At 40.6% G+C, this 21,121-nt stretch overlaps 1 protein-coding gene across 2 annotated transcripts in view; it reads right to left on the bottom strand.

Moving 5' to 3' along the window:
- Positions 1-21,121, bottom strand: part of FGF7 (fibroblast growth factor 7) — a 107,433-nt gene that overhangs the window by 6,352 nt on the left and 79,960 nt on the right. For both annotated transcript variants that reach the window (XM_069766045.1, XM_069766046.1), the window contains exon 3: positions 287-393. In XM_069766045.1, the coding sequence (XP_069622146.1) occupies positions 287-393 (107 nt within the window). The remainder of the gene's footprint in view (positions 1-286; positions 394-21,121) is intronic.

The raw sequence follows: 21,121 nt of genomic DNA, 5'->3' as shown, positions 1-21,121 counted from the left end.
TGGTCTTCAGCTTACTTTGGCTGCAGCGGTATATGGCACGAGACCGCTGAGGCCAGTGATTGGCTGCAGTGGTGACGCGGAGCATAAATAAAGTGAAATCTGCAGCCAAGTGGAGGATCAATGGAGGACCATCAGGGAGGATCAGGGATGAGGTGCTGGAGCTCTGGGGATAAAATGGGGGGTATGTGTTAATTACTTATGTGTGGTTGTATTTCTGAATGTATACAGCATTTATTTATTTAAGAAAATGAATGGTATGGTTTGGTTATGATATATTTATTTTTACCTTTCCATAAAGTTTTCCAGATTTGTTCATGGCTAGAAAATATTCACTTTGCACTCCTTTGATTGCCACTATCCCACCAACTGTTACTGTTCTGATCTCCAGAATACCTGTAAAATACAAAGAGAATTAGAAGTTTTAATTAACATTAATTTATTAAAGTACAAGTTTCTCATTTTATAAACTTATTCCAGTCCTGTGTCTGAGTGTGAGAAGCCCTTAGGGCTAATAATGTAAAGGACTTATTGTTACAAATAACAGTACTTGAAATATTCACGTTTGAAAATGTTGTGACTTTGCATTTGTTTCTATTAAGTACTTCAAGTAAACAACATCTAATCAGAATATTTCTTACTATTTTGCTTTTCATACTAAATTATGGCACCATTCCTCCTAGTGCAATATATGTACTTAATTAAGCAGAATAATATTGTATAGCATAATGGTAAAGGGGTTGTCCACAAGTCAGGCATCCCCTTCTCAATTTTCATAGAATCATAGAATGTTAAACTTGGAAGGGACCTCCAGGGCCATCATGTCCAAAAGTTTTTTCTAATATCTAATCTGTATCTTCTTCCTTTCAATTTCATGTCATTGCTTCTTGTGTTTCCATGTGCGAATGAGAATAAGGATGATTCATCTACACTGTGACATCACTTCCGATATTTGTAGACAGCTATTAAGTGTCCTCTTAGTTTTCTTTTTTGCAAGCTAAACATTTCCAGATCCTTTAACAGTTCCTTGTAGGACATAGTTTGCAGTCTGCTCACCATCCTAGAAGTGCTTCTATGAACTTGCTCGAGTTTTTCAATGGTTTTTTTTTTAAATGGTGCCCAGAACTAGACACACTATTCCAGATGAGGCCTGACCAAGGAGGAGTAGAGGGGGATAATTGCTTCAAGTGATCTAGGCTCTGTGCTTTTATTAATACATCCTAGAATTGTGTTTGCTTTTTTGCTGCTGCATTACACTGTTGACTCATGTGCAGTCTGTGATCTACTGGTATACTCAAGTCTTTTTCACACGTGCTGTTGCTTAGTTCTATTCCTCCCATTCTGTAGATGTAATTTTTGTTTTTCTTGCCCAGACGTAGAATCTTGCTTCTCTCCCTGTGAAATACCATTCTATTAGTCGCTGTACATTGTTCAAGCTTATCTATATCCTTCTTAATTTTTTCTCTGTCTTCTCTAGTGTTAGCTATTCTTCCTAGCTTTGCATCATCTGCAAATTTGATTAGTTTACCTTCAGTTCCCTTATCTAGATCATTTAGAAAAATGTTGAACACCAGCGGGACCAGGACAGAGCCTTATGGTACTCTACTTGAAACACTCTTCGAGTTGGATGTGCAACCATTTATCACCACTCTTTGAGTATGATCACTGAGCCAGTTATGAATCCACCTAACCATAGCCTTGTCAATTCCATATTTAGTCATTTTTTTAATAAGGATATTATGACTTTCCATCTTGGAAAATAATAGCATTTATACTTAACTCTGGTGCCAGTACCATTCCAGCTGTGTCAGCAGTGGCTCTCCCCCGGATCGTGACATTGTTATGTCATAGGATCCCTGTGGACAATCAGCTCTGGCTTCACTCTCCCTGCCTTTGGACAAATCACTTAGTTCCTCAGGGATCATATGATATAACAATATCAATTTTTTTTATCTTTACATTTGGCATCACATAACAGGATAAATCGTTAAAATACAGTTACGATGGTAATGTGAGCCAGACTAACAATAGTTATTTTCAACTTGCCCCCAACTTGTGCTGGAAAAGACTTGTGCTGCAGTAACATGGGCACCTTAGTTCTCCCTTATAGGACTGCAAACTATTACAGCCCCTCTGGAAAGCCACTACCCATATTCTTAGGAGCTTAACTATAATAGAAATCTCTATCACTCTTGCCATGGCGCTTCTCTTAGTTGGCTTGGAAAACTTCCCTATGGCACACAGGGACATAATTTCTCAATTGTTAATGGTAACTAAATGAGCAGTTACTAGACATTGGAATACATCAGATCAATGACTAATATTATTGTCTTTACCAAAGGGGCATTGCTAATGGGGTACTTAGCCTAAAAGTAGCCAAAAGAAATATCACCCGAGAATTCTGCGAGCCATGCCCCATCAGAAAAAAGCAGAAAAATGCAACTAAATAAAAAGACCAACATATCTGAAACTATTTGGAGGATCTGAAAAAAAATTATTTAGGGGAGAAGCAGGAATAAAAAAAGAGAAAAAACTGACCACTTTTTACATGATAATAAAAGCAGCCCAAAATGGAAAATATATACACAGATCTCTCACGCATGCTCATAACCAAGTGGAAGAGCTTGTAGAAGAGAGACCATAAGAAAATACTTTTAGGACACTCCCAAAAGCTAGATCCATATACCAAAAACGATGGAGTACACGTCCATATTCGTTAAAAAGTTGTAAATTTTATTATACAGTAATTCACAAAGAATATATACAAAAATTGAAATCAGAAAACCAGAAAATAACAAACCATTTCAGCAAGGTGAATTAAACTAGCACAGACAGAACAATGTGAACTTCTCATGATACCATAGCCGAGTAACAAAGTGCATAGTGCATGTTTGGGCAGACACACATAGGGGCAGAGTATTCCATATAAGTAATAACTTAGCCCTTCTATGAGGCTCTAAGGTCATAATATACCAATCATTCCCACCCCCAAGCATTTACCCATTGCATGGCATCAAAAGGGGTCCACACCGTAGCCCCAACGCGCGTTTCGCGTCGGCTTCATCAGGGGGCTTCGTCACTTTTTACATGGTAGCAGGTCCTCTTTAATAGTGGAGAATGACCAACTAATTCACATATGGCATAAGGAATTTCACAGAACATGATTTAAACAAAAAATTATCTTGCCGATGGAACCAGAATACATGCAAAAGATACAGGTCATAACTTTCCCATGTGCCATAGTAAAAGTGGACAGAATTTAGCCAATGTGGACAAGCTGAGAATAAATATAATGCCACCCCCAGAAGAATTTTATGTCATATTGTCCAATATCAATATAAAGCATAGGAGAAAAATTGATAAATAATGGTTTGAAAGAAGAATTTAACTCCCTCATCACACCAAAGATTGCACTTTTAATACAAAGAAACAAAAAATTCACAACCATATTAGATATCCACAGTTCCAAAATAATTTGAATATGAAACAAAAACATTGTAAAAATCCCCAAATTGCTTTTCTTTATATTTGCATTGCAAAAAAGTATATACATTTCACAGTCATTTTATATGAACCCACTAAAACTACTCAGTATTATTTCAATTTCTCCCACATAACATAAAGCCTCACAGAGCCACTTCATTTAAACAATTAATCAAGTTTTGGCAGCAGGACTTCTATGATTTAATGGACAAGATAATCATCTATAATACAGATGATGTACTGCCAAATCTTATAGCCTTTTTTAATTTGCATTAATGTTCATAGCAGTGTAGAACAGAGCTGAATATAACATCTGCCACATAGGTACGAATTGTTATAATATTTTTAATGATCATTTGTCTTTTAACACTTGTACTCTGACTTACATCAGGAGCTGGGACATACATTGTGTCCCAACTCCGGAAAGGCAACATATGATACACAGCTACAGACATATAGAGAAAACCTATGTCTTTATTTCCCTAGTAGCGTCATGCCAAAGCGACTTTGAAATACTATGAATTTTTAAAATTACGGTAATCACTAATTAATCATTAATATATTTTTCTATCTACTGGCTAACACGGTACCAAGATATATTTCTTTCCTGTATTAAAATTAATCACCACATTTTTCATTGTAATTATACCTGAAAATTGGGTTAAATATATTTATATAGTTACTCAATAATATTTTTCCAATGTATGACTTTCTTGAAATTGGCAAAATTGATAACATACACGGGAATGTCTATTGATTGACCTGCTTCATATGTACAATTACAGTAGTCTCCATTTACAACACTACCTAGTAGTACTTGTCTACTTTTGCTGTTCCAGACGTAGATGTAAGCATCCCTGATGTGTAAATATCTTGGCAATAAAATGCATCGGAGAGACTGTGAGAAAGTGATTAACAAAAGCCTTCCAATATCACCTTGAAGGAAAAGGAGAAATCTTAGGATGTGTACGTGATACAAAGCAGACCACTGAATAGTGTGTTTCCAGTAAGATAATGCATCTGTTTGACCTTTCTGGGCATTTAAAGCAGATAGGATTTGTGATGATTTATGCATTTAAAGATAAACAATTATTCCCTTACTGTGCAACAGTTTTAATCCTATCTTGCATATACTGCTAGTCATTTTAGTACAGTTAATATATGCTTCTGTCTTGTATGCTCTGAGTCATGTTAGATCTCACTAAATCTTTGGAAAGTATATGTCAGTGTCACGCCAACAAATTCACTATTAACCCCTTCCCAACATTTGCAGTCTATACACATCATAGTCGGGAAGTACTTCCTGACCGATGCTGTACATATGCCTCATGGCGATCTCCTTTGCACAGAAGGCTCTGCGCAGGCAATCGCCACCAGGTGTCAGCTGATTCTGACATCTGACACCTGGCATTCAGTGCCAGGAGCAGTGCCCGAACCTCTCCCGGCACTTTAGCCCGCTAATTGCTGTGATCACAGCATTTAGCAGGCCCCAATAAGTTTGCTAAGTTGGCAGATGAGGGGGTGCCAGTACAGGGGTAGCACTGCTGCAGCCAGGCATGTCCTCTGAAAGCCAGAGGAGTGACTGCTACAGTAAGGAGGAAAATAGGAGAGCAGAGCAGGCCAGACATGTACTGGTAGTGGGGGACTTAATTATTAGGGGAACAGATAGGGCAATCTGTCACAAAGACAAGGATCGTCGAACGGTGTGCTGCCTACCTGGCGCTCGAGTCCGACACATCGCTGATTGGGAGGACAGATTACTGGGAGGGGCTGGTGAGGACCCAGCAGTCATGTTGCACATTGGCACAAATGACAAAGTTAGATTTCAGGGAATTAGGCTGCAAGCTGAAAGCAAGGACCTCCAACGTGGTATTTTCCGAAATACTGCCTGTACCACGTGCCACGCCAGAGTGGCAACGGGAGATTAGGGAGATTAATAAGTGGCTCAAGAATTGGTGTAGGAAGGAGGGGTTTGGGTTCCTGCAGAACTGGGCCGACTTCTCAGTTGGCTACAGGTTCTACGCTAGGGACGGGCTGCACCTTAATGGGGAAGGTGCAGCTGTGCTGGGGAGAAAATGGCTAGAAGGTTGGAGGAGTGTTTAAACTAGGGAATGGGGGAAGTTATTCAAATTATTGGAGGGGAAGATAGTGCAAATAGAGACCTGGGCACAAATAAGGAAGTTGGGGGTGGCGGTGGCATGAGGGTGGGGTTAGATCAATTAATAATTTAAGAAAGAATAGAGGTGCAGAGAGATACATAAAATGTATGTATACTAATGCCAGAAGCCTTGCCAACAAAATGGACGAATTAGATTTAATGGTGTTGGACCATAATTATGACATGGTGGGTATATCTGAAACGTGGCTGGATGAGAGCCATGACTGGGCTGTTAACTTGCAGGGTTATAGTCTGTTCAGAAATGACCGAACGGATACGCGACGGGGAGGTGTGTGTCTATATGTAAAATCATCTTTAAAACCCATCCTGCGTGATAATATGGGTGAATCTAATGAAAATGTAGAGTCCCTGTGGGTGGAGATAAGGGGAGGGGGAAAAATAAAAAAATACTGATAGGGGTTTGTTATAAGTCTCCAAAAATAATGGAAGCAGCGGAGAATATCCTCATAAAGCAAATAGATGAAGCTGCGACTCAAGGAGAAGTCATTATTATGGGGGACTTCAACTATCCTGAAATAGATTGGGGAACGGAAATCTGCAGTTCCAACAAAGGTAATCGGTTTTTAACAACTATGAGAGACAATTACCTTTCACAATAAGTTCAGGACCCAACAAGAAGGGGGGCACTGCTAGACCTAATATTAACCAACAGGCCAGACCACATATCAAATATAAGGGTTGGGGTCACTTGGGGAATAGTGATCACAAAGTAATAAGTTTTCATGTATCCTTTAATAAGATGTGTAGTAGAGGGGTTACAAGGACACTAAACTTCAGGAGGGCAAATTTCCAACGGATGAGAGATGATCTTAGTGCAATTAACTGGGACGATATCCTGAGACATAAAAATACACAAAGAAAATGGGAGATGTTTATTAGCATCCTGGATAGGACCTGTGCACAGTATATACCGTATGGGAATAAACATACTAGAAATAGGAGGAAACCAATATTGCTAAACAGAGCTGTAAGGGGCGCAATAAGTGACAAAAAGAAAGCATTTAGAGAATTAAAAGAAGTAGGTAGTGATGAGGCATTAAATAAATACAGAAAATTAAATAAATTCTGTAAAAAGCAAATCAAGGCAGCTAAGATTGAGACAGAGAGACTCATTGCTAGAGAGAGTAAAAATAATCCCAAAATATTCTTTAACTAAGTAAATACTAAGAAACTAAAAAATTATAGTGTTGGCCCCTTAAAAATAGTCTGGGTGAAATGGTGCATGAGGATGAGGAAAAAGCCAATATCAATATGCTAAATGACTTTTTTCATCAGTATATACACAAGAAAATTCCATGGCAGACAATATGATCAGTGATAACAAAAATTCCCCATTAAGTGTCACCTGCTTAACCCAGCAGGAAGTACGTTGGCGTCTGAAAATCAGCAAAATTGACAAATCTCCGGGCCCGGGTGGGATACACCCCCGAGTACTGCAGGAATTAAGTACAGTCATTGATAGACCATTATTTTTAATCTTTAAAGACTCCATAATAGCAGGGTCTGTACCACAGGACTGGCGTATAGCAAATGTGGTGCCAATATTCAAAAAGGGGACAAAAACTGAACTCGGAAATTATAGGCCAGTAAGCTTAACCTCTACTGTGGGTAAAATCCTGGAAGGCATTCTAAGGGATGTTATACTGGAGTATCTGAAGAGGAATAACCTCATGACCCAATACCAACATGGGTTTACTAAGGACCGCTCCTGTCAGACTAATCTCATCAATTTCTATGAAGAGGTAAGTTACGGACTGGACCAAGGGAACCCAGTGGACGTAGTGTATATGGACTTTTCAAAAGCTTTTGATACGGGTCCACACAAAAGGTTGATACATAAAATGAGAATAATGGGGATAGGGGAAATTAAGTGTAAGTGGGTTAAAAGCTGGCTCAGGGATAGGAAACAAAGGGTGGTTATTAATGGAGCACACTCGGACTGGGTCGCTGTTAGCAGTGGGGAACCACAGGGGTCAGTATTGGGCCCTCTTCTTTTTAACATATTTATTAATGATCTTGTAGGGGGCATACAGAGTGGAATTTCAATATTTGCAGATGACACTAAACTCTGCAGGGTAATCAATACAGAGGAGGATAATTTTATATTACAGGATGATTTATGTAAACTAGAAGCTTGGGCTGATAAATGGCAAATGAGCTTTAATGGGGATAAATGTGAGGTCATGCACTTGGGTAGAAGTAATAAGATGTATAACTATGTGCTTAATTCTCAAACTCTGGCCAAAACCCTCAATGAAAAAGACCTGGGAGTATGGGTGGATGACAAACTCACATTTAGTGGCCAGTGTTAGGTAGCTGCTACAATGGCAAATAAAATAATGGGATGCATTAAAAGAGGCATAGATGCTCATGAGGAGAACATAATTTTACCTCTATACAAGTCACTAGCAACCACACATAGAATACTGTGTACAGTTCTGGTCTCCGGTGTATAAGAAAGACATAGCTGAACTGGAGCGGGTGCAGAGAAGAGCGACCAAGGTTATTAGAAGACTGGGGGGTCTGCAATACCTAGATAGGTTATTACACTTCGGGCTATTTAGTTTGGAAAAACAAAGGCTAAGGAGTGATCTTATGTTAATGTATAAATATATGAGGGGACAGTACAAAGACCTTTCTTATGATATTTTTAATCATAGACCTGAGACTGGGACAAGGTGGCATCCTCTACGTCTGGAGGAAAGAAGGTTTAAGCATAACAACAGATGCAGATTCTTTACTGGAAGAGCAGTGAGACTATGGAACTCTCTGCCGTATGATGTTGTAATGAGTGATTCATTACTTAAATTTAAGAGGGGACTGGATGCCTTTCTGGAAAAGTATAATGTTACAGGTTATATATACTAGATTCCTTGTTAGGGTATTGATCCAGGGAACTAGTCTGATTGCCGTATGTGGAGTCGGGAAGGAATTTTTTTCTCCAATGTGGAGCTTACTCTTTGCCACATGGTTTTTTTTGCCTTCCTCTGGATCAACATGTTAGGGCATGTTAGGTTAGGCTATGGGTTGAACTAGATGCACTTAAAGTCTTCCTTCAACCTTAAAAACTATGTAACTATGTTACTATGAATGCAAAGGGAGGGAGCTCTGCTTTCCAACGGCGCACCCGTGATGTCATCGCGAGAGACCGTTTGTTGCCATGGTGACACGATGCCACATCATTACTACATCTGGGCCACCAGAGCTACCAAATATGCTAGATCATGATCAGAGCATGAAGTAGCAAGTTTCTCTGTCAGTGCAGCGCTGACAGTTTGTAATGCTATACATTACAAATAATCAGACTTCAAAAAGTCCCATAGTGGGACGGTAAAAAAAAATGTAAAACTATTTTTAAAAACAAATCTGTAAAAATAATTAAAAAATTGTACCCAGAAATAAATATATTTATGAAACAAAAAAACAACAACACATATTTTGTTTAGCCGCATCCGGTACAATCCGACTTATAAAACTGACCCACTAGTTAACGCCTTTAGTGAACACCATAAAAAAACTAGGTAAAAGCGATGCTTTATCATCATACTGTGGAACAAAAAGTAGAATAAGGCTACGTTCACATTTGCGTTGTGCGGTGCTGCGTCGGCGACACAACGCATGCAAAACGCAGCTTTTTGTGACGCGTGCGTTCATTTTTCTTGATTTTTGGCGCAGAAAAAACTGCATCATGCAGCGTTTTCTGTTGCACCAAAAAGATACATGCGTCACAAAACGCAAGACAACGCATGTCCATGCGCCCCCATGTTAAATATAGGGACGCATGGCGCATGCGTCGCCGCTGCTGCGCCCGACGCAGCCCCGCGAACCGCTAATGTGAACGTAGCCTAAAACGCGATCAGAAAAGACAAATGTAGATAAATATAGTATCTCTGAAAACATCATCTTGTCCCACAGAAAACAAGCTGCTAATACAGCTCCATCAGCCAGAAAATTAAAAATGTATAGCTCCTAGAATAAAGCGATGCAAAAGTAATAATTTTTCTATAAGACCATTTTCATTGTGTAAAAGCGCCAAAACATAAAAAAATGATATAAGTGTGGTATTTCTGTAATTGTACTTACCATGGCTCAGCACCACGCTACATCTCCTCCCTGGTCTCAGCCTACCACCCTACCCGTGCCCTCCATTCTGCTAATAACCTGAGGTTAGGATCCTCAATAACACAGGTCTGCAAAAAACATTTTTTCAAGAGCTGTTTTGGTTATTCCACATAATATCTTTATGTTTTTAAGTGCGCTGAATCCGAAAATGACCTCCATTTTGTCATAGGAAATCACGTTTTCTGACAATTTAAGTAACTATGTTAAATAATACAATAACTAAAAATAAATGAAAATACTCATAAAATTTATTTTTTATTACAAATGTTTCATGAAAATCATTTTTCAACTGCAATAAGCTCACTAACACACACTAAAATCGATTCTTCTTCCCTGTGAGGCTTCTCTTGGTACATTTACGCTTGTGAGTAGCATCTGGAATGTCTCTCTGAAGCGTCCAATAGTAGTCTGCCATCATTGTAATGCTCCATCTTCCCTCGTATCTTCTTTCCATCTCTTTAATGTCCTGGTGGAATCGTTCACCTTGCTCTTCACTCACAGCTCCCAAATTTTCAGGAAAGTTGTCAAGGTGGGAATGGAGGAAATGCACTTTCAAACTCATCAGGCAACCTAAAGCTTGAAATGCTTTCAGCATTCGTCCAACGATTTGTTTGTAGTCCGGGTCTTGTATATCTTCAATGCATTGATGTGAGTTAATTAATAGTAATTTTGACTTTCAACACCCTAAGATAAAAAAAATACCAAAAATTGAGAAAAATATACTAAATTTGAATAGAATTTTGCATTTTGTGGCAAATCCTGATGTCCAGGATTTTTTTCAATATTTTTTTCGTTTTCAGCACACCAAAATACATGGAAATTAGATGAAAATAATCAAACAGCTTTTTAGTCGCAGACCTGTGTAATCAGAACCTCCCACTCCCGTCTCCAAGACTTTTCATGTGCTTTGCCAACTCTTTGGAATGCACTGCCCAGGTAAATGTGATTGATTCCAAATCCCCACAGTTTTAAGCGTGCCCTAAAAACGCATTTGTTCAGACTGGCGTACCGCCTCAACGCATTAACCTAACTATCCCTGTGTGTCCCATTCAAAAAGCTTAAACCATAATCAGGTTCCTCGCATCATGTTCTCATACACTTTATGCAGTTAACCCCTTTACCCCCAAGGGTGGTTTGCACGTTAATGACCAGGCCAATTTTTACAATTCTGACCACTGTCCCTTTATGAGGTTATAACTCTGGAACGCTTCAACGGATCCCGGTGATTCTGACATTGTTTTCTTGTGACATATTGTACTTCATGTTTCTTTTAACATATCTTTGATATTACCTGCGTTTATTTGTGAAAAAAACAGAAATTTGGCGAAAATTTTGAAAATTTCGCAATTTTCCAACTTTGAATTTTTACGCAATTAAATCAGAGATATGTAACACAAAATACTTAATAAGTAACATTTCCCACATGTCTAATTTACATCAGCACAATTTTGAAACCAAAATTTTTTTGGGGCAGGGAGTTATAAGGGTTAAAAGTTGACCAGCCATTTCTCATTTTTACAACACCATTTTTTTTTATGATAGAAAATAACCAAGTGTGACACCATTCTAAAAACTGCACCCCTCAAGGTGCTCAAAACCACATTCAAGAAGTTTATTAACCCTTCAGGTGTTTCACAGGAAGTTTTGGAATGTTTAAATAAAAATGAACATTTAACTTTTTTTCACAAAAACATTACTTCAGCTCCAATTTATTTTATTTTACCAAGGGTAACAGGAGAAAATGGACCCTAAAAGTTGTTGTACAATTTGTCCTAAGTACGCTGATACCCCATATGTGGGAGTAAACCACTGTTTGGGCGCATGGGAGAGCTTGGAAGGGAAGGAGCGCCGTTTGACTTTTCAATGCAAAATTGACAGGAATTGAGATGGGACGCCATGTTGCATTTGGAGAGCCACTGATGTGCCTAAACATTAAAACCCCCCACAAGTGACACCATTTTGGAAAGTAGACCCCCTAAGGAACTTATGAACATACTGACTGTAAAGTTATTAAACTATACTCAGTCACGAAGTGTTTACTAGTTTAAAAATAACCTTTATTCACATAAAAAATACGCACAATTAAAATCAATGCCTCAGAACCAGAACAAAGATAACATTTGTGAGGACCAGCAAAGAAAACAGCAGGTGTCCAAGAAAGAAACAGTTGCCTTTCTTGCTATACATATGTCAATAGATGCTATAGCAATTTAATTATTAGGGCAATCCATTACTTTTTTTTACAGCAAATACTCAAAAAATTTTAAGGTGAGAATACAGAGTAGTCATTACCGGGTCATACCACAGGCAGGTGCTAGTGCATAATACTCCTCAATAAATCGTTATCCTGGTAAGCCAGGTGTCAATAACCAGAGACCACGTGCTTCTCAAATAAATAGGGCAATTGCCCACCCATAGATGCTCACACGGGAACACCAGGCATGACAAACCCATATATCCTGAAGCTGCCCTATATTCAGTAAGCCGTGAAATCACACTGACCAATTTACATACTATTACCATGGGTATAATCTCCCGAGCATAAGAAAAACACGCTGCCCCAAGTAGTAACCCATGGGGCTATTGCACCTCCCGCCGGCCTCATGAACACCACACATGGCATGTGACATGTAATGCCTGCACACTAAATATAGTTATATAGAAAATGTTCAGCACAGCCAAAAGGAGGAGGTGCACGGTCATAGGTTCCCAAGCCTTTATGTAAAATACAAGTGACTAGCAACTCCAAAAGTGTTGTGATGCAAAGTGGGTTTTTTATTTACATACAGTATTCACAAACGTTTTGGTCGTTACTGGACCTTCATCAGTGTGCTAATATACTAGTATGCTTAGAGAAGCCCCGAGTAGTAAGATTCAAGGGCTTTGCCAATGTTACATGGCACCCTCAAACTAGTCCAGCAAAATCTGAACTCCAGTATGGCGCTTCTTCCCTTCTGAGCTTTGCACTGTGCCTTAAAAGTAGTTTTCAACTACATATGGGGTATTTGCGTACTCGAGAGAAATTGCACAACAAATTTTGGGGTCCATTTTCTCTGATTACCCTTGTCAAAATAAGAAATGTGTGGTAAAATAATTTTTTTCTTGGAAAAACATGATTTTTTTATTTTCACGGCTCTATGTTATAAACTTCTATGAATCACCTGGGGGGTCAAGGTGCTTACTATACATCCAGATAAGTTCCCTGAGTAATCTTGTTTCCAAAATGGTGTCACTTCTGTGGAGTTTCTGCCATTTAGGCATATCAGGGGCTCTCCAAAATCTACATGACATCCACTAACTATTCCAGCAAGTTTTGCAATTAAAAAGTCAAATGGTGCTCCTTCTTTCAAAGCCCTGCTTTGTACCCAAACAGTAGTTTTGGGTATCTGTGTACTTTTTCAGCAGGATTTCACTCCCCATGTGTGTCTCGTTTGTCTGAAGTCACAAAGCAGAGAGGCTGTCCCATGAAGCAGGAAAGGGTGGCACTAGGCGGGGAATAGAGCTGGATGACACAGGCCTCAGACATACAGCCTGATTTACATAAATTAATTGCTGATTTCTCAGTAATGGAGGAATGGACTGGCCATTTAAAGGTATTGCTGGACTTGTCTATGAATGAGCTACATGCATATTTAAATAGTTTGAAGAGTGAATTCCCGTTGACAGATTTTTATATATTGAAGGGGTTGTCTGCTTCAGTAGATGAGCTAGTATGCTTTTAGTAAGAACACAATAGCGAATAATGTAGTGGCTCATCCAGTAAGAATTCCCTGCAATCATTTGTCAGTTGTTGGTAGGGGACCCACAGTGAAATTAAGCCTTATTCAGTCCAAGCAATTTTCCAAATATATACAAATACACTATGAAGCATGAAAAAGCACATAAAAAAACAAGTTTGATAAATAATGGTGGCACCCCTGGTATACCAATGAAACAAACAGGTGCTTCTCACAAAATTAGAATATCAAAAAATTGATTTCAGATCTTCAATACAAAAAGTGAATCTCATATATTATATAGAGTCACTACAAACAGAGTGATATATTTCAAGTATTTATTTCTGTTAATGTTCATGATTATGGCTTACAGTCAATGAAAACCCAAAAGTCATTATCTCAGTAAATAAGAATACTTTGTAACACCAGCTTGAAAAATGAATTTAAAATGAGAAATGTTGGCCTACTGAAATGTATGTTCAGTAAATGCACTCAATACATGGCCAGGGCTCTTTTTGCATCAATTACTGCATCAATGCGGCGTGGCATGGAAGCGATCAACCTGTGGCACTGCTGAGGTGTTATGGAAGCCCAGGTTGCTTTGATAGCAGCCTTCAGCTCATCCTCATTGTTGGGTCTGGTGTCTCTCATCTTCCTCTTGACAATACCCCATAGAATCTCTATGAGGTTAAGGTCAGGCGAGTTTGCTGGCCAATCAAGCGCAGTGATACTGTTGTTTTTAAACCATGTATTGGTAATTTTGGCAGTGTGGACAGTTGCCAAGTCCTGATGGAGAATGAAATTTCCATATCCAAAAAGCATGTCGGCAGAGGGAAGCATGACGTGCTCTAAAATATCCTGGTAGACGACTTTGGTATGATAAAGCACAGTGGACCTACATCAGCCGATGACATGGCTCACCAAACCATCACTGATTGTGGAAACTTCACACTAGACCTCAAGCAGCTTGGATTGTGTGCCTCTATACTCTTACTCCAGACTCTGATTTCCAACAGTCCAGTTCTTTTTCTCCTTGGTCCATATAAGTTGCCTCTGGCGTTGTCTATTGGTCATGAGTGGCTTGACACAAGGAATGCGACACTTGTAGCCCATGACCTGAATACATCTGTGTGCAATGACTCCAACAGCAGTCCACTAATTGTGCATCTCTGGAAAAAAAATTGAATGGCCTTTTTTTTAACAATCCTTTCAAGACTGTGGTTATCCCGGTTGCTTGTTCACCTTTTTCTACCACACTTTTTCCTTCCACTCAACTTTCCATTAATATGCTTGGATACAGCACTCTGTGAACAGCCAGATTCTTTAGCAATGACTTTTTGTGGCTTAGCCTCCTTGTGGATTGTGTCAATGACTGCCTTCTGGACATCTGTCAAGTCAGCAGTCTTCCCCATGATTGTGGAGCCTACTGAAACAGACAAAGGGACCTTTTTAAAAAGCTTAGGAAACCTTTGCAGGTGTTTTTTTTAATTATTCTAATTTACTGAGATAATGACTTTTGGGTTTTCATTGGCTGTAAGCCATAAACATCAACATGAACAGAAATAGTCACTTGAAATAGATCACTCTGTTTCCAATGGCTCTATACTGTATAATATGAGTTTCACTTTTAGTATTGAAGAACTGAAATAAGTTAACTTTTTGATATTCCAATTTTGTGAGAAGCACCTGTACATACATAAGAATTCGCTTTCTCTTGTTAAATCTCCAAAGTTAGATACTGAACTTTTGTGTATTTTTCAAAATGTATTTTCATGTATTTTTCCAAAACAACTATATTTCAACAAATCAAACATTGGATTTTAATGAATGAAAGTTCCAAGTTGTAAATGTTTAATGATAGAAACTGTGTTACTTGTTGTCAATGGATACCAAAGGCGTCAACCAATTAAGGGCTGGATTCCAAATCAAATCACCCCAAAAATCCAAGTAAAAAAAATAAATGACAAGCGCATCCAATTAGCATGAATTTCAATGTGGCAACTAATAATTTGATTGAACTGTGTGTATGCTGTCCACATGTATGTGTGCATATCATCAATGCTTGGTTATTATACTGATGACACTTCTGATGTTGTCCTTCCAGACCTAGATAAGGCTTCAGTGAGCTCTTGGACAGTCTGCAGAACAAATTAATCGCATCAGATTCACTGATAAATAATGGTACAGAGGTTTACATTTGGATTCAGATATGGGAAACGTCAGGGCAAGTCATTGGCATCAATGTCTTTCTCATCATAGAACTACCTACACACTGTGTATGTCAGAGAAATCCAGGGCCTACTTCAGTAGTTTAACCCCTTAGTGACGGAGCCAAATTTTTTTAAATCTGACCAGTGTCACTTTATGTGGTAATAACTCTGGAAAGCTTCAACAAATGCCAGTGATTTTGAGATTGTTTTTTTTCATGACACATTATACTTTATGGTAATGGTAAATTTAGGTCGATATGTTTTGTGTTTATTTATAAAAAATATCAGAAATTTGAGAAAAATGTAAAAAAAAATTAGCAACTTTCAAACTTTGAATGATTATCCCTTTCATCCAGATAGTCATACCACAGCAAAATGTTAATAAATAACATTTCCCTTATGTCTGCTTTACATCAGCACTGTTTGTAAAATATTCTTTTATTTGCTAGCATTTTAGGAGGTTTACAAATGTAGCAATAATTTTTCATTTTTTCAAGGAAATTTCCAAAATTTATTTTTTTAGGGACCTATCCATGTTTGAGGTGCCTTTGGGGTCCCATATATTGGAAAAACCCCAAAGTTATACCATTTTAAAAACAGCACCCCCTGACAAATTGAAAACTGCTGTCAGGTAGATTATTAACTTTTCAGGTGCTTTTCAGGAATTAATGCAAAGTGGCATGACAGAAATGAAAATGTGTATTTTTTACCACCTAAATGCCGCTAACTTCTGAACAGGTTACAACAGCCGTCAGACTCTAAGGTCGCTATTTGGCTGTGAATTTCCATGGCAAACATCAGGACCACACAATCATGATCTGAGGGCACCAATTGGGATAAAGAGGAAGCCCCCACACTTTGTTAGCCATTTATAATTATGTAGTCACTATTGACAGCAGCATCTAAGGGGTTAAAGAGATTTGTATGGTGCAAACACTGATCGTGGCTGATTCAGCAAATTGTCAGCTATAGTGTATAGCCGACAGCTGCTGGATTGTCACCTGTATGGGGATGCTAGTCTCTTATATTTCAGGTCAGTTAACCCCTTTCTGACATCGAACGTACTATCCCGTCGAGGTGGGGTGGGCCCCTATGACCACGGATGGGATAGTACGTCCAGCGCGATCGGCGGCGCTCACGGGGGGAGCGCCGCCTATCGCGGCCGGGTGTCAGCTGCTTATCGCAGCTGACATCAGGCACTATGTGCCAGGAGCGGTCACGGACCGGCCCCGGCACATTAACCCCTGGCACACCTCGATCAAAGATGATCGCGATGTGCCGGCGGTATAGGGAAGCTTCCCGCAGGGAGGGGGCTCCCTGCGGGCTTCCCTGAGCCCCCCGCAGCAACGCGATGTGATCGCGTTGCTGCGAGGGTCTTACCTCCCTCCCTGCCTGCTCCAGTCCCGGATCCAAGATGGCCGCGGATCCGGGTCCTGCAGGGAGGGAGGTGACTTCACAGAGCCTGCTCAGAGCAGGCACTGTGAAGGCTGCAGCGCTGCATGTCAGATCAGTGATCTGACAGAGTGCTATGCAAACTGTCAGATCACTGATCTGTGATATCCCCCCTGGGACAAAGTAAAAAAGTTAAAAAAAATTTTTCCAAATGTGTAAAAAAAAATAAAAAAAAATATTCCTAAATAATGAAAAAAAAAAAAAAATATTATTCCCATAAATACATTTTTTTATCTAAATAAATAAAAAAAAACAATAAAAGTACACATATTTAGTATCGCCGCGTCCGTAACGGCCCGACCTATAAAACTGGCCCACTAGTTAACCCCTTCAGTAAACAACGTAAGAAAAAAAAAAAAGAGGCAAAAAACAACGCTTTATTATCATACTGTCGAACAAAAAGTGGAATAACACGCGATTAAAAAGACAGATATAAATAACCATGGTAGCGCTGAAAGCGTCATCTTGTCCCGCAAAAAACGAGCTGCCATACAGCATCATCAGCAAAAAAATAAAAAAAGTTATAGTCCTGAGAATAAAGCGATGCAAAAATAATCTATAAAATAGTTTTTATCGTATAAAATCGCCAAAACATAAAAAAAATGATATAAATGAGGTGTCGCTGTAATCGTACTGACCCGAAGAATAAAACTGCTTTATCAATTTTACCAAACGCGGAACGGTATAAACGCCTCCCCCAAAAGAAATTCATGAATAGCTGGTTTTTGGTCATTCTGCCTCACAAAAATCGGAATAAAAAGCGATCAAAAAATGTCACGTGCCCGAAATTGTTACCAATAAAAACGTCAACTTGTCCCGCAAAAAAACAAGACCTCACATGACTCTGTGGACCAAAATATGGAAAAATTATAGCTCTCAAAATGTGGTAACGCAAAAAATATTATTTGCAATAAAAAGCGCCTTTCAGTGTGTGACGGCTGCCAATCATAAAAATCCGCTAAAAAACCCGCTATAAAAGTAAAGCAAACCCCCGTTCATCACCCCCTTAGTTAGGGAAAAATTTTAAAAAATGAATTGCTTTCCATTTTCCCATTAGGGCTAGGGTTAGGGCTAGGGTTAGGGTTAGGGCTAGGGTTAGGGCTAGGGTTAGGGCTAGGGTTAGGGCTAAGGTTAGGGTTAGGGCTAGGGTTAGGGCTAGGGTTAGGGCTAGGGTTAGGGTTAGGGTTAGGGCTAGGGTTACAGTTTGGGTTGGGGCTAAAGTTACAGTTAGGGTTTAGATTACATTTACAGTTGGGAATAGGGTTGGGATAAGAATTAGTCAGGGTTAGAGGTATGGTTAGGGTTACCGTTGGAATTAGGGTTAGGGGTGTGTTTGGATTAGGGTTTCAGTTATAATTGGGGGGTTTCCACTGTTTAGGCACATCAGGGGCTCTCCAAACGCGACATGGCGTCCGATCTCAATTCTAGCCAATTCTGCGTTGAAAAAGTAAAACAGTGCTTCTTCCCTTCCGAGCTCTCCCGTGTGCCCAAACAGGGGTTTACCCCAACATATGGGGTATCAGCGTACTCAGGACAAATAGGACAACAACTGTTGGGGTCCAATTTCTCCTGTTACCCTCGGGAAAATACAAAACTGGGGGCTAAAAAATAATTTTTGGGGGAAAGATTTTTTTTTAAATTTTCACGGCTCTGCGTTACAAACTGTAGCGAAACACTTGGGGGTTCAAAGCTCTCACAACACATCTAGATGAGTTCCTTAGGGGCTCTAGTTTCCAAAATGGTATCACTTGTGTGGGGTTTCTACTGTTTAGGTACATTAGGGGCTCTGCAAACGCAATGTGACACCTGCAGACCATTCCATCTAAGTCTGCATTCAAATGGCACTCCTTCCCTTCCGAGCCCTCCCATGCACCCAAACAGTGGTTTCCCCCCACATATGGGGTATCAGCGCACTCAGGACAAATTGGACAACAAATTTTGGGGTCCAATTTCTCCTGTTACCCTCGGGAAAATACAAAACTGGGGGCTAAAAAATAATTTTTGTGGGAAAAAATTTTTGTTTTATTTTTACGGCTCTACATTATAAACTTCTGTGAAGCCCTTGGTGGGTCAAAGCGCTCACCACATGTTAGGGCTAGCGGAACGTACCAAATAAGACAGATAGAGTATGGTGCATTCGCAGCCCGGGGTCCACCGTGCAGAGATGGAACCTGCTGCCAAGTAATGACGGACTATATGGCGGTACTCATAAGTATACACACGTGGGTTAAACTTCACCCAGCGTGAAGGAAGCAATCCTGTTGCGTCACAGGACCGCGGTACCGCACATAGAGCGCGAGCAAGTAGTCAGCGAACTCAACCCCAACTAGGATTGAAGTCTGATTAGACCCTTGCTGGCACAACACCGCAACTGGGTGTGTAATGAAACTTAAATAACAATTTTAAGGCACAAGAGTGCATGCGGTGCCGCACTGACGAACGCCACTAACCACCCAGGCTTGGGTAAGGAAAGCACAGAGGAAGTGCACGGCGCCATACTGGCGGTCACAGCAACTGGACGCTGTAATGTGTGATAAGTGCTGTAGGCTAAGTCGGGCGCTAGAAAGCAACCATACTCCTTCCGCGAACAGACATTCAATAGGGTAGGGGTATCCAAGGACGACTTGCACTCACAACATACACACATTAACAATTGTACACTAGCGCATGGCCGTGCGGTCATGCGCAGTTTATATAGTTGCAGCACAGGAAGTGGCCACAGAAACTTTGCCCTTCCAAGACCTGCCAAGAGGACCAATGGAATGTGCTGCAGAGCCTGAGCACATGACCCTCGATCTCCAACGGGAGATCTTGCCCTGGGCATGCTCAGTGTGTGCAGACAAGGACTTAGACCCAGAGAAGTCCGCTCGCTGCTGACCAGCACTGGCTTTAAAGGCAGAAGCTGAAGAAGCAGCAGTAACTCTCTGTACAGAGTGAGAGTGAGCAAGACGCTGGGACCGACGTCCCTGCTGAGCAGACTCCACTGCGGCTGGATAAGAATGGGAGACCGCAGCGGAGATGGCTCGAGATTCCCCCTGTGCAGAAGCGGGAACTCGAGACCTAACATTACCCCCCCTCCTAGGGCCCCCCTCCTTGGGCTTCGCTACGCTCGAAGGCAGCAATGAGCTGTGTGGCCCGAATGTTTTCAGCAGGCTCCCATGACCTGTCCTCTGGGCCATAACCCTTCCAATCCACCAGATAGAACTTTTTGCCGCGTACCACCTTGCACCCCAAAATAGCGTTCACCTCGTAATCGTCCGTAGACGAACCCCGATGACCCGGCAGATGACTCAGAAAACCGGGACATGTATACGGGTTTCAAGAGGGACACATGAAAAGTGTCGGTGATACCCAAGCGTGGAGGAAGAGCCAAATGGTAGACCACAGGATTAACCTGTTCGAGAACCTTGAAGGGACCCAAGTAGCGAGGAGCAAACTTAGTGGACTCAACTCGCAGCCTGATGTTATGGGCGGAGAGCCACACCAAGTCGCCAGGAGCAAAGGTCGGAGCGGGGCGCCGATGAACATCGGCGGAGGAACTCATTCTCTCCTTGGAGGCCCAAATGGCATCCTGAGTGCGGTCCCAAATGTCCCGTGCCTCCACAGCCCAGTCTGCCACCCTGGAGTCAGCAGAAGACACAGGCATGGGCACAGGAACACGCGGATGCTGGCCGTAATTTAGGAGGAATGGAGTCTGACCGGTGTAGTCGGCTACGGCATTGTTAAGTGCAAACTCTGCCCACGGTAGCAAGGATGCCCAGTCATCCTGCCTGGCAGAAACAAAATGTCGTAAATATGTGACCAAGGTCTGGTTGGCCCTCTCTACCAACCCATTCGTCTCGGGATGATATGCCGAAGAGAGATTCAACTCAATACTGAGTAGACGACAAAGCTCTCTCCAGAATCGAGACGCAAACTGGGGACCCCGGTCACTAATAATTTTGTCTGGCATACCGTGTAGG

The sequence above is a fragment of the Ranitomeya imitator genome, chromosome 4 (genome assembly GCF_032444005.1).
Source record: "Ranitomeya imitator isolate aRanImi1 chromosome 4, aRanImi1.pri, whole genome shotgun sequence".
In the NCBI taxonomy this organism is placed as follows: Eukaryota; Metazoa; Chordata; class Amphibia; order Anura; family Dendrobatidae; genus Ranitomeya; species Ranitomeya imitator.
Note: the sequence above shows the minus strand (reverse complement) of the source record. Positions and strands in the feature narration are given on the sequence as shown.